This window comes from Meles meles, chromosome 15 (genome assembly GCF_922984935.1).
Source record: "Meles meles chromosome 15, mMelMel3.1 paternal haplotype, whole genome shotgun sequence".
Taxonomy (NCBI): Eukaryota; Metazoa; Chordata; class Mammalia; order Carnivora; family Mustelidae; genus Meles; species Meles meles.
In genome coordinates this window covers 51229101-51242501 of record NC_060080.1, presented here as the reverse complement: position 1 = coordinate 51242501, position 13401 = coordinate 51229101, and the positions used below count along the sequence as shown (strand labels likewise).

The window sequence follows — 13401 nt, the reverse complement described above, 5'->3', positions numbered from 1 at the left end:
CTCCACACCGGGCTCCCCGCTCACAGGGAGTCTGCTTAGGGACTCTCCCTCTGTCCCTCCCACTCATGCTCTCTCTCTGTAAAATAAATAAATAAATCTAAAAAACAAAAAAGAATACATTAAAATAAATTAAAAATTATAAAGACTTGGAAATGATTGAAAAAAGCAAATAAGTGTTCAGTGTAATAGTATGCCAAAAATGCATGCAGATAGGCAAGAACTTGAAGTGTGTAAAGGTATTGACATTTGAGTATTTTTTATTAAAAATTCCATGAAAGATTTTAAAATTAGAATATCAGGTGCTATCTAGAAGGTATTCAAATGGACCTCCTCAAAGGGATTAAGAGTACACTTACCATGATGAGCACTGAATAATGTATAGCATTGTTGAATCGCTATATTGTATACTGACTATATTGAAATTTTTTGAAAGTGTAGAGAAACATTGTAATTAAAAAAGTATTTAGTTGAGTGGCACCTGGATGTCCAGTTGCTTAAGCATCTGACTCTTGATCTCAGCTCAGGTCTTGATCTCAGGGTCATGAGTTCAAGCCCCATGTTGAGCTCCATGCCCAGCATGGAGCCTACTTAAAAAAAAAATTCAATGAAAAATTAAAGGACAAAAATAAATACAATCTCATCACTCACTACTACTGAGACTATACACTGATATAATCTTGATACAGGTTGATATAATCTATAGGGCAATTTGGCATTATATATCAAATGTCTTAAAATGTCTTTCATTCAGAAATTCCACTTCTAGGAATTTATCCAAAGAAAATAAAGAGAAATATGGGGAGATTTATGTCCATGGATATTTACTGCAGTACTATTTATAACAGCAAAAGACATAAACCACCCAAGTGGGTCACAATAGAGAAAATTATTAAGTACATTATAGAATAATCATATGATGGATTACTATGTAGTTATTAAATATATTTTGAAATAACATTTAATAACGAAGAAAAATGCTCATGATATGCTACATGGAAAAAAGCGTATATATCATGTATACATATATGTTATGTAAATGTAAACATATATATCATGATTCTCTCTGTATATATCCTACATAAGGAGATACAGATATATATAGATATATCTATATATAGATATATACATACATACACACATACACATCTTATATAAATCATCCCAATTTTGTACATATGCATACACCAAAAGGTCGATGGTGACTATTTCTGGCAGGTGGGATTATGGGTTATTTTTATTTCCTTCTTCAGGCTTTCATTTATTCCAGTATTTAGGGATTACTACCAGAATCGTATCACATCAGAAGGCACACAATGTCAGTTTTTTCATGGCTAGTGAGGCTGTTTGGCCACCTGGTTAAAGTGGGGTCCTGCAAGCTCTTCACTATAAAGGTAAATTTTCCCCTTTGCTAACTAATCTTCAGGGTGAAACTTACTTGAGAGCATACGCGTATCCCTATCCCATTGCCCTACAACTCCTTACTCTGTGCAGGCATCCACTAACGGTCCTGGCCAGAGGCAGTTAGTTCACTGAGGGTTACACAAGGCCAATTTCTTCTACATTTATCAGCTGACATTCTTCAGTGAAGGTGAGCTTCCCTCTCCCATACCAGTACTAGTATTACTATGGATTCATGGATTTCTCCTCCTCCTTCCTGTTACTCTTACTATTGACGCGCAGATGTATTAGTATTACTATTATGATTATTTAGTGTGTCATAACCATTGCTTGTATTCTCCTTAAGGTTCAGACTCTCCCAAGTGTGGCTGCTGGGTTTCCCTTCAAGCTGGCTGCTATGTCTCCATCACTCTTTGAGCTCCCTCCTACTTTCTGTAGCTGCTCTCCTTGTCCCAGAGGTGGATCTGGCTACCTCTCCAAGAAGTTCCAGTTTCTTTTAGTAGGTTGTGGCATTTAGAAATCAAGATCTGAGAGCTAAGTGTGTTCACTGTCACCAGAGGTCATTGCTTCCTGGCCCTTTCAATGAAGAGAGTCAGGAAACCAGGAAATATAAATACCAGTGTGTATCTGTGTGTGTGTGTGTGTATGTGTGTGTGTGTGTGTGTGAGAGAGAGAGTCATGAGTTCATATCCATACCCCTGATTCAGTAAAACATCACATAGTTCTTTGTCCTTTCCCCTACTCCAGATCTGTAGCCCCCTACCTCCACGGTGAGAAACCTGGTTCCCAACATTAATATAATTACTTAGCTATTCTATCCTGTAATATAACCCAGACAGTTTCCGATTATGACACCAATACTCCTATGGAGTCTATGTTATTAACACCAATATTTCAGTCAGTTTTCTCTGCCCTTCAGGATGATATAATCTGTCAACCATTCATTCCCTTAAATAATTATGAATTCAGAATAGCAAATTCCTTTCATCTTCAGTCCATAATTAAAAGTAACTTCAATGTCAGCTGGTACACCTTTGCCCTCAGAGATCTAGATCGAATTCCATGACATGGGTGCAAAGTCAACGCTGGGCTTCTGCCAACTCCTGGTGGTTTGCTTCCTCGGGTCTGAGCCTGCACATACCGCACCCCGACAGGAGACTCACAGCCCCTCAAGATCTGCCCCTCAAAGAGTCTACTCTTGCAGAGATTTCAAGAACCAGGCAGACTTTATTGGCAACTTCCCAGGAATGATGGCAGAGGGAGCAACAGTACAACATGTCAACTTTCACAACTCAGTAGGCATGACCAGTCTCAAGATAGCCCCAGCCACTGGCCTCTCAGCTCATCCCAGATGCTTGCTCTCCTTCCCACTGTTTCCCCTTTTCCTTCTCTCCCCTCTTGGCAGGATCAGAAAAGCACCATTCTTCCCCTCTGTCAAGCAGACCAACTTTCTCCCCTGAAGCCTTGCTCAAGACGTCCTTATGACAAAGACAGCCTTCTTCCTGAGAGAAATTACAGTGAATGAAATTGCCTCCGCCTCATTACACATGAGGGTTGGAATCTTTTTAAAGCTTGGTCAGTTATAAATGACAAACAAATTGCTGCAAAATTCTCTCAAGATAAGCCTATCCATTGACTCAGCGAATGCCTCTCAGAACCAGGTCACCAGATGGCTCAAGCTGCCCAGGATCTTTCTACCTCAAGAACTACCAGCTTCCAGAACCACCTCCTCATGACCCCACAAACCTATCCCCGTCGCAGGCAGACAGGCCTGTCCAGATCTCTTCCAGTGGGGTGACCGCCACCTCACACTCCCTCTCAGAAACCCAGCCAAGGACCCTGAGAGAAACAGTTCTCTGTAGATATGAATCATGTCCTGTGGATGGAGCGGGGAAGGAGGGGAGTCTGGCCTCCCGGCAGCATCACAGTTCCTGGGGGAGAGCCTCGGGTAATGGGCTCTCCACTCTACTTCCAATTTCTCATCCCTTCTCTGCCAATGGCCTTGCTAAGTAACCCGCCTGGACTAGACCCAGTGAGTCGTGGCCCTTCCAGAGATTTCAGGGCTTAGATGATGATCTTCTGTGGGCAAAATGTTTCCAAAAGGCAGGCATGTGGTGCTGAAAACAGTCCCCAACCAGGGGAGGGCACATGTGAAATTTGAAAAATATTCCAAAGTTTCTGTTGTATCGGTGATTTTCTAGGCAGTAAATCGTCAAGTTGTTTTGCCATGTCAGTTGCTGATAGGGGACACAGGCCAAAAGTGGTTTAGAGATGTATGAGAATATTGGGGCCATTCAAAATGCAAGAAAGATGTGGTACAAGGAGAATAGGAAATGAAATGGTCTGGGAGTGAGAAGAGGGTGGACAGGGGAGTGGGGGATGGAGGCCCACCGGGACCGATAGGTCGCCCCCTTGTAGCTACCCATCCATCCTCAAAGCCCCTGCCTGCTCGTGGTTATGTGGGGAGCCCTGAAGGGCCTCCGACCTTCTGTCTCCCTCCACCATTTCTCAACATGCCTCAAAATCACCCTCTGCACCTATCCTTTGAGTTAAGCACAAGCCCCTGTCCTCTTCTCCAACAAGCAGGTGGCATTTTTGTTGGGACAGATGTTGTAACTGTATCTAGTTTTGCACCATTCTGGAGCTTTCTAAAAAAGACACATAACCTAGGCTAGGGAAGTAGTTTCTCTAGTGTGCTGCTTTTCCAAATTCTCATACAGTCACACTGATTACTCCTGAGGTGAATCCCGACAGAGCCCAGGGTACAGCAGCCTTGCCCTTCAGAGCTGGTAGGCCCAGAGGGGCAGGTAAAGTCAGCCAGTGAAACACCTGAGCCCACTGTCCTCACTGAGATGCAGTAGGAAACCACACGCTAGGGTAATTCCCACATTTCACATTACTGGGAGGCTCTCCCAGGGCCCCTGGGGATTGTTCTCGGCCCAGGTGCCCAGAAGGCCTGTGCTTCTTTCCATCACGGCTTTGACCTCGCAGACGGATCCAGGCTGGGGCTGGGGCAAGCCAACCACAGAGATGTGTAGAGAAGCACCACCCCTCCCCCAGCCCCCTTCCCACACCTGGCAAGCCAACTCAAAGGTTCGGGATGGGGGGGTGGGGAGACCCAGCATGGGAACTCAGGCCCTCTGCTCGCTGGGTAATCTTGGGAGTGTTACCCAAACAGGAAGCAAACTGGCTAAGAATAAGGGGTCTGCAGAAAGCTCACCTGCGTCAAACCCTGGCTCCACCACTGGCCAGCACCATGGGCCTGAGACCTAACTTCTGTCTGTTTGCACATCTGTAAAACAGAACTTAGAGCCATCTCTACCTTGTAGCGTTGCTCTGTGCCAAGCTGATGAGCTGATGCACGTAAGACGCTTGCAACACAGCCCTGCTCACAGAAGGGCCTTCGTAACGACCTGTGACTTCATATGCGTGTGCATTGCTCCGCACACTTGAAGGGTATAAAGACATACTTCTTACGATGGCCGAGATAAATTTGGCACTAAGTTTAAATCGGACAATACCACTCGTTGGTGAGGATGTGGAGACCTGGAACACTGCGGATGGGAAGGTTAAATGGAGAGCCACTCGGAACAACGGTCTGACAACTTCCTATGAAGTTAAACATATGCTCACCACAGTTACCACATGAGCTAATGAGCCATTCCTCATTATTTCCTCATGAGAAATGAACACCTACGTCCACACAAAGAATGTTCACGGCGCTTTATTTCTCATAGCCCCAGACCAGAAGCAGTCCAGGTGTTGTCCACATTGGCAAGTGGACAAAAAACCAAATTCTAGAACATCCTTTAAACGGAATACGACCCAGCAGTAAGAAGTTACCAAGCCCCGACACACGCCACAGCGTGGATGAATCTTGAAATGATTATGCCAAGGAAAGAAGCCAGACATGCAAGACCACGCACTGTAGGACGACATCTCTAGGACATTTAAACCAGGACAACAGCAGGGGCAGAGAACAGGTGAGTGGTAGCCAGAGGCTGGCAGCAGCAGGGGAGCGAGTGTCTGAGCGAACACCGTAGGGTGATGGATGGAAGCGTTCTAGGGGTTTGTGGTGGGGTGGGAGGGAGACGTGACTGCATATGTTTGTCAGAAGACGGAACGGCACATGTACCGAAAGTAAACTCTACCTCAGGAAATCCAACCTTACCTATGAGAGGAGGGGCTTGGGCAGGGAGAGGATACTTTCTCGTTCCACTTAGACACACCCGTACCATTCAAACTTTTGTCCTGAGTGCGTCCTTCAGGTCCTGGGTGATAACTTCACTAGAGTCTGAAGTCGGAATGGTGCTATATATCCACTTGGAAGGGATGCTGTGACGTGCAAATGGGATTAGATCACACGTAGAAGGCACACACAGAGGTGACCCACAGATCTTCGAAAGGAACGGGGGCCTCCGTGGAGAGTGATGGCCCTGACTTACCTCGGTGACAAAGAGTGTACGAGGATCGATGATGTCCAAGAAGTGCCTGAAGCGACCGTAGAAGGACGTCTGGAGAAGGGGATGGGAGAGGAGAGGAAATCAGCTGCTGTAGACTATCCTCCAGCCCCCATGGACCACACCCCACAGCGTACCCTCATCCATGGGATCCCACTGCCCCAGGACTCCCCACATGATAAATACCAGTGAGAACTCACTTCTTGGTCAGCCGAGGCCAGCTTTCCAAGGTCTGAAGGCTTTTTAAAGTCAACGCATAAAGACCATTAAGGTACTCAGTGACTGTCCTGGGGCCTCTCCAGAGTACCTCCTGTTTTCCTCCTTCTTCCCCAGTTCCCTGAGGTCCTCTCCAAGCCTCCCACAGTTTCCCAGCACCAGTGAGCACACAGGTTGGAGAGGCCTCTCCACGCTTCCCTGTGCACCACAGGCCTCCCTGCCTTGCTTTGGACCTCTCAAGTAGAGGGAGGGTCCCTCCCCAGGGTCTAGCTCAGGCTCCACCCCCAGAGAAAGCTCCCCACAGGCAAAGCTCAAGGATGACCGCACCCAGCTCACAGACCTCAAGCCCTCCTTTACCCCTAGTCCTGGAGCAGCTGTGAGGCTCAGGATGGGGGCCTGCTTGCCCTGGCCTCGCCCCAGAGCAGGGGCCCCAGAAAAGGAGGGCTTTGTGCAAAGCAGGCCATGGGCATTAGCCCACAATGAAAGGAAACCGAGCAACGAAAAACATTGCTACTGGGCCCTCTGCCCTAGGGAAAAAGCTGAGCTCAAGGGGGTGAGAAGATGCCAAGCTGGAGGATAAAGGGGAAGTTGCAAACACTGGGGGTTCATGCCTCACTTCACTCCGGGCTCTGCCCCAAATCCTCCCTAGAGCTCTGCATGGGGAAGGAAGCAGAAGCCTCCACACTCCCCCCGCCTTGCTCATTAGGACACCAGACCCTACAGCCACCTTCTGCTTTCTCTTCTCAGTAAGGACCCTTTCCCTGAAAGTTCCCGTGCATACCAGACCCCATGCTGCCTCCACTCTCTGCTCGCTCTGACATCCCCCTGCACCCTCTCCACCCCCTCCTGCCACCCTCTTGAGGTATTGCCGTTCACAAACCAGATCAAGCTTCAGTACTATTCCTTAACTCAAACAGTTGCTTCTCTAACCTCTTGTAACTCAAGGGGCCTAAACCGTTACCCCACTTATACACAAGGCTCACACCGCCATCCTGGCAAAATTTCCCCTCTAAGTATTTAGCCTAAGGAAACAACCAGAGATGTTCAGAGGTGTGGTTAGAAGTACAGGCCGATGATGCTCACCGCTGCGTTATTTGCAAAGGTGGATGGTTCCGTAAATAATGGTCCATTCATACGACTGTGTAGCCATCTAAATCATATTTTCAGACATTTATGATATGAAAAAATGCTCATGATTTTGTGAAATGCATACAAACAGGGTAATTCCAACTTTTAAAAAAACAAAGAGATAAACAGAGCTAGAGGGACAGTGAGTGGATAGCAAAGACACACAATGACATCCAGGCCCTGGTCTACCAGATCCAGCCGGGGGTCCTTACAGAAGTGGCTGATTCCAGGGCTGGGGAAGGGAAGCGACAAGCTGGAACCAGCTCATCTTGTTGGGCCAGAATGTGATGAAGTTGCCAGCTGACAAAATGGTGGGGACATGCTCAAAGGACCAATGGGGGACAGATGGACATCATGTGCCTCTGGATATGACACGCTGAGAAATTCATGGTGTCACTCAAAGAGTATTCTGGAGGGACTGAAGCTAATCATGAGTAGGCCTGGGGCAAATCCAAATTGAGGAGCATTCCATAAAATGGCCAGTCTGTTCATCGAGTATGTCAATGTCATCAAGACAAAAACGGGAATGAGTCCGCATGAATGGAAGCCCAAGAAACAAGACAACTACAAGTAATCTGCGATTCCGGACTGTGTTAAGGAAAGATGCTCTCAAGGATGTTACTGAGACAACTGACAAACTTGGAATAGGGATCACAGATTAATAAAAGTAGTCGAACCATGCTGGATTCCTGAATGTCATAACTCTACTTCCTAGATACTGAATGTTTGTGCCTCTCCACCAATTCACATGTTAACCTAACACCCAAAGTGGTGGTATTTCAAGGTGGGGCCCTTTGGAAGTTAGATGAGGGCAGAGCCCTTACGAATGACATCAGTGCCATTGTGAGAGCCCCCAGAGGGCCCCTTGGCCCTTCTACCACGTGAGATCTCAGAAGATGGCTGTCTATGAACAGTGAATCTGCCAGGCCCTTGAGCTTAGACAGCCTAGCCTCCTGAACTGGGAGAAGTTCATTTCTGTTGTTGATAAGCAGCCATGGTATTTTTGTTATACCCGCCCAAGCGGGTGAAGACAGCAATGTCAGAATACCCTCGTTCTTATGATACACGAAAGTAGTCAGGGATCAATGGATATAACCCACTCTCAAAGGGCTGAGAAAAATTACACGTGTAAACACAGAGGGCAACAGTGCAATCTGGAAAGTGAATACTTTCATGTGAGTTCTTTTCTTTACAGACTGAAGATGTCCTTGATGATATCATGGATATTTGCTCTGTTTCTGGACTTTCTGATCACCTGCAGACAAAAAGAATAACAAAGGAAGTGCAACAAGAATGTTAAAAACTGGTGGACCTAGGCCAAGAGCATATGAAAGTTCTGTTTATTCTTACTGCAAATTTCTGTAAGATCAAAACTGTTTCAAAATAGAAAGTACAGGAGCACCTGGTTGGCTCAGGCAGTTGAGTCTCTGCCTTTGGCTTGGGTCATGGTTTCAGGGTCCTGGGATCGAGCCCACATAGGGTTCCATGCTCACTGGGAAGCCTGCCTCTCGCTCTGCCCCCTCCCCACCTTGTACTCTCTCTCTCCCCTTCTCTCTCAAATAAATAAATAAAATCTTTAAAAAAAAATAGAAAGTACAAAATTTTTTTTAAGTTAGATGAAAATATATTAAAATGTTAACAGGGATTGACTCTGGGTAACAGGAATATGGATTATTCTTTCTTTTTAAAACGAAAAAAAGAGGGACACCTGGGTGGCTCAGCCGGTTAAGCCGCGGCCTTTGGCTTGGGTCATGATCCCAGGGTCCTCGGATCAAGTCCCGCATCAGGCTCCTTGCTTAGCAGGGAGCCTGCTCCTCTCTCTACCTCTGCCTGCCACTCTGTCTGCTTGTGCGCTCTCTCTCTCTGACAAATAAATACATAAATAAATAAATAAAACCTTAAAAAAAAAAAAGAACTAGCATTCTGTATAATATATAGAAGTAATAGTCTATTTTAAAAATACATACTTAATTTAAAATACTATCTACTCTATTACTTGATTACAAGCTCCTGAAGGAGGTAGACTGTTGGGTGTTCCTTCCATAGCCTCATCCTCCCTGGATCCTAGTCTCCTGTCTCACACCTAGAAGGGGCTCTGGCCACATCCCTGCCATAAGAATGAATGAGTGGGCAGGTAAGACACCTATGGTCCGGAGGCTGCCTGGAGGGCATGTAGCCCAGGCTGGGCTTCCAAGGGAGACTTCCAAGGGAGCCTAGGATTTGAAAGGGACAACAGGGTGCAAGTTAGTGGCCCAAGTAGGGAAGAGAAGCAGCAGGGGCAGAGGGGAGGGCCTGGAAAGAGAACAGCCAAAGTGAAGCAACCTCTTAAAGATGGTCTAGTGGAGACTTCCGGTCTCTGACTGCCCTGTGGTTTGGCACTGTCTTCATCCTGTCCTAGCCCTGCTAGCCCCCTGTGTCACTCTCCACCATAGCCACTGAGAGAGTGTCCTAAGTAAAACACTTTGCTCCACAGATATCCTCACTGCCTTCTGAGCTGGGCTCCGGGAACACAGTGAACAAGCGTTCGAGAAGCTGAGTCCATCAAGAAAGACAAGTAAACAAGCCACTACAAAATGCTGTGGTCAGACCTTAAATGAAGCATCATAAAGCACAGTGAGGACACAGATGACCTCTTCCTGGTGAGTCAAGGAGGCTTCCCGGAGGTGCTGGGTTGGGTGGATGGATGAATTTACCAAGGAGAGAGGAGTATCCATAAGGGCTCTCATGAGTGAAGGATGGACTTGGAAACTGCTCAATGTCAGCCAAGAGGAGGGACTGAAGTATGATAGAGGACATTTTAGAAAAAGAGGGCAAGGCCAAGAACAGATAGGGTCTGCCTGGAATGCTCTGATATTTTAAAAAAAATAATAATTCCTATAGTGCCTGGGGAATAAGCTGTATTACTGTATTCATTCAGTCTATATGCATTAAATACCTACTGTGTGCCAATAGCTGAGCTGAGAAGTATAAGGCAAACAAGGTAAAGATCCACCCCCAGCCCGAAACAATCTTATCACCTGGAAGAAAATTTCAAAAAATTGGGGTGCCTAGTGGCTCACTGGGTTAAGCCTCTGTCTTCAGCTCAGGTCATGATCCCAGAGTCCACATCAGGCTCTCTGCTCAGCAGGGTGCCTGCTTCCCCTCTCTCTCTGCCTGCCTCTCTGCCTACTTGTGATCTCTCTCTGTCAAATAAATAAATAAAATCTTTTTTAAAAAAAAAGGAAAATTTCAAAAAATTAAAAGAAAAGCAACTTCACCAGAATTCTGTGGTTTTATTCATTCATTCACCAATGAGCTCCTGAGGACCGACTGTGTGCTTAGCACTGTCTGAGTTCTGGGGTACAGCAAGGGGCTGCCTGACTAGAAGAAGGAGGAAGAACAGAATGTGGATAATGCCTTGATTTCTAGTTAAATACTAAGGCCTATTAATTAGGACAGGGAAAACAAGAAGCATATGACTTAGTGGAGGGAAGACCAAAGTTCTTTCCTGGTCCTGTGAGTCTGAAATACTTAAAGGGCCTTCCGGATTTAACATTGCAGTAAATACTGGAAGCAGAGACCTGAGATTCAAGAAAGGGGTTCTGAGTTGTAAATGCTAAGCACAGAGGATAGTGTACTTATCCGGTCAGCCTAAGACCCCCCCGCCCCCCGCCAGCCAGGGACAAAGTTACATCTACTGACTCACTGCGGTGAGGGAGGCCATACAGCAGAGGAAGCTTGGGGCGCATCACCAAACAGAGGGGAAAATTGAGTTGGGATTTTCTGGGCAAAGATGGAGGAAAATTTAAATGACATGGTGCTTTAATAGGCTCAAAGCAAAGCAAAGAGATGAGGAAAGGGGTCCATCTAGGTCTAGACTGAGAAATGGCCACAGGGTCTTGTTTCCTTAGAAACTATAAAATTAAGATAAACGTGGAAGGGTGTGTCCAGAGATGGCTTATTTAAAGCACTGCACTTGGGTTAATCTCTGAGTCAAAGTGCCTTAGCCCCACCTCTCAAGAGGGGAATGTTTCATTCCTACAGATATTATTATTATTTTTTAAAGATTTTATTTATTTATTTGACAGAGAAACAGCGAGAGAGGGAAAACAAGCATTGGGTATGGGAGAGGGAGAAGCAGGTTCCCCACTGAGCTGGGTGCCCAATGCGGGGCTCGATGCCAGGACCCTGGGATCATGACCTGAGCTGAAGGCAGAGCCGCCCAGGCCCTCCCCCCCCCCAACTAGTAATATTTTAAAAAGCAAAGTTTCTGGCAGCTTATGGTCTTAGAGAATGCTACTTCTCAGTGAGTATGGTGGAGGGTCACTCAAAGAAGTAAGTCACTGGGACAATTTACAGCTGCAGGGGGTCCTGGGGAGAACCACTAATTCTTTGTAGGGAGGGGGTTTCTCTGTCTGTCATTTCAGAATGAAAAATGGCAAAGAAGCGTTTCACTTTCTCAGTCTGTGTTATTTTTATTTTCTCGAGAGTTTTAAGTGTATGGCCTTTTTTTTCCCCTCCAAAATTCAGCCCCCATCTCTACCCAATCAGCCAGTGGATGTTTTTCCTTCCCTTTTACATCACTGGAAGAATGAGTCAGCCAAGTGATTCCTTCTCCTCCCCTTCACAAGAAAGGTGAGTCAGCTCATTCTCAGCAGGACCTGCTGCACAGACATTCCCACCTCCACAGCCGCTGGGGAGAGCAGGCCTTGGGAGCAGCAGCCAAGGGCCAAGGCCTATAAGAAACTGGCAGCCCTCCAATAAATATATACCTAACCAGACCTCTAAGTCAGGACTCTTCCGGATCAAGGATAAAATAAGAACTGAACCTCTAGCCCAAAGGCAGAAAGGCTGGGCGGGCTCAGTATCCCTCAGCCAGGCTGCACAAGGAGACACCCGGGCATCCCCAGATGAGGTCTTCTACCCAGGGACTCAAATTCTATTGACTGGGGTGGGCTCCAGGCATCAGTGTCCACGGAAAACCCTGCCCCAGTGATTCTAACGTGCAGCAGGGACTGAGAGCCACTGGACTAGAAGGTGTTGACCTTGTCCACGGCACAAACTAGCTCCAGGACCAGCCTCGGAAACAGTCACTGTCCAGCCTATAGGATGTAAATGATTCAAACACATAACTACCTGCTGGCCATTTTTCATTCTGGAACTGGAGTTCAGGCAAACTATTTAAGAAACCTCCCTACCATCTCCCAACTTTCAGCCCACACACAGCTCTCACCCTGGGAGTGAAGAGTGCACTTTCCTGCTCCAGCCAGGAGCCCCATGCTCCCCACCTGCTCTGCTGCCTCGGTTCATTTCCAAATTTCCCATGAACACGCGAAGCATGCACACACCCAGAGTTAGCTTCGCAGCTAAATGACTCTCCCAAAGGAGCCAGGAAGTTTCAAAACAAAACAAAATGAAAAACAACTCATGTCTGGGTAGACTGAAACAAAGATGGGAAGAAGCACATGTGTTTGCTCCCTGTCCTCAGACCCGACTTGCCAAAAATGGTATCTGGGCCCAAAGCAAGTTCAGGAGAGCAACTGAGCAGACAAGTAGGAAAGGGAGCACAGTCAGGTCACAGAGCTTCCCCGGGGGGTTGTCCTATTGTCTTCCACCCCTTTGCTAGACAATATGGGGGCAGTGGTTAAAAGCATGGACTTAGGGGCACTTGGCTGGTGCGGTTGGTTAAACATTGGACACTTGGTTTCAGCTCAGGTTGTGATCTCAGGGTTGTGAGCGCACAGCCTGCTTAAGATTCTCTCTTTACCTCTACCCTTCCCCATTCCTCCTTCCTCTCTCTCTCTCCCTCTCTCAAATAAATAAATAAATTTTAAAAAACAAAACAAAATATAGACTTAAAGTTTATAGGAAGCACAGGGGACAAAAGAACGTGTTAAATAATACCACAGAACTGCCATCAGTCACATTCAGAATGAGGGAAATCCTACAAAACAAATAAGACAAGACAGTTTCTCCAATAAATAGAGGAAAAAAAGAGAGAAGGAGGACCAATAGATTAGAAGAGACTTATCAGTCAAATATAATGTGTGGGGTTTCCGGGTTCCTGATTCAAACAAACCAATTATTTTAAAAATGATGAGACAGGCATGCCTGTTGCCTCAGATGGTTAAGTGTCTGCCTTCGGTCAGATCATGATTTCCAGGTCCTGGGATTGAACCCCATGTCAGGCTCCCAGCTCAGCAGGGAGTCTGCTTCTCCT

The 13401-nt window shown here is 46.4% G+C and overlaps 1 protein-coding gene across 5 annotated transcripts in view; it reads right to left on the bottom strand.

The window, feature by feature from the left end:
• Positions 1 to 13401, bottom strand: part of SFXN5 (sideroflexin 5) — a 112606-nt gene that overhangs the window by 94929 nt on the left and 4276 nt on the right. For 3 of the 5 annotated variants that reach the window (XM_045979798.1, XM_045979794.1, XM_045979797.1), the window contains exon 2: positions 5844 to 5912. The exons of 1 other annotated variant lie outside the window; for it this stretch is intronic. In XM_045979798.1, coding sequence (XP_045835754.1) covers positions 5844 to 5912 — 69 coding nt within the window. Of the gene's footprint in view, positions 1 to 5569; positions 5644 to 5843; positions 5913 to 13401 lie in introns of those variants that run through there. One more of the 5 variants, XM_045979796.1, reaches the window with a different exon arrangement.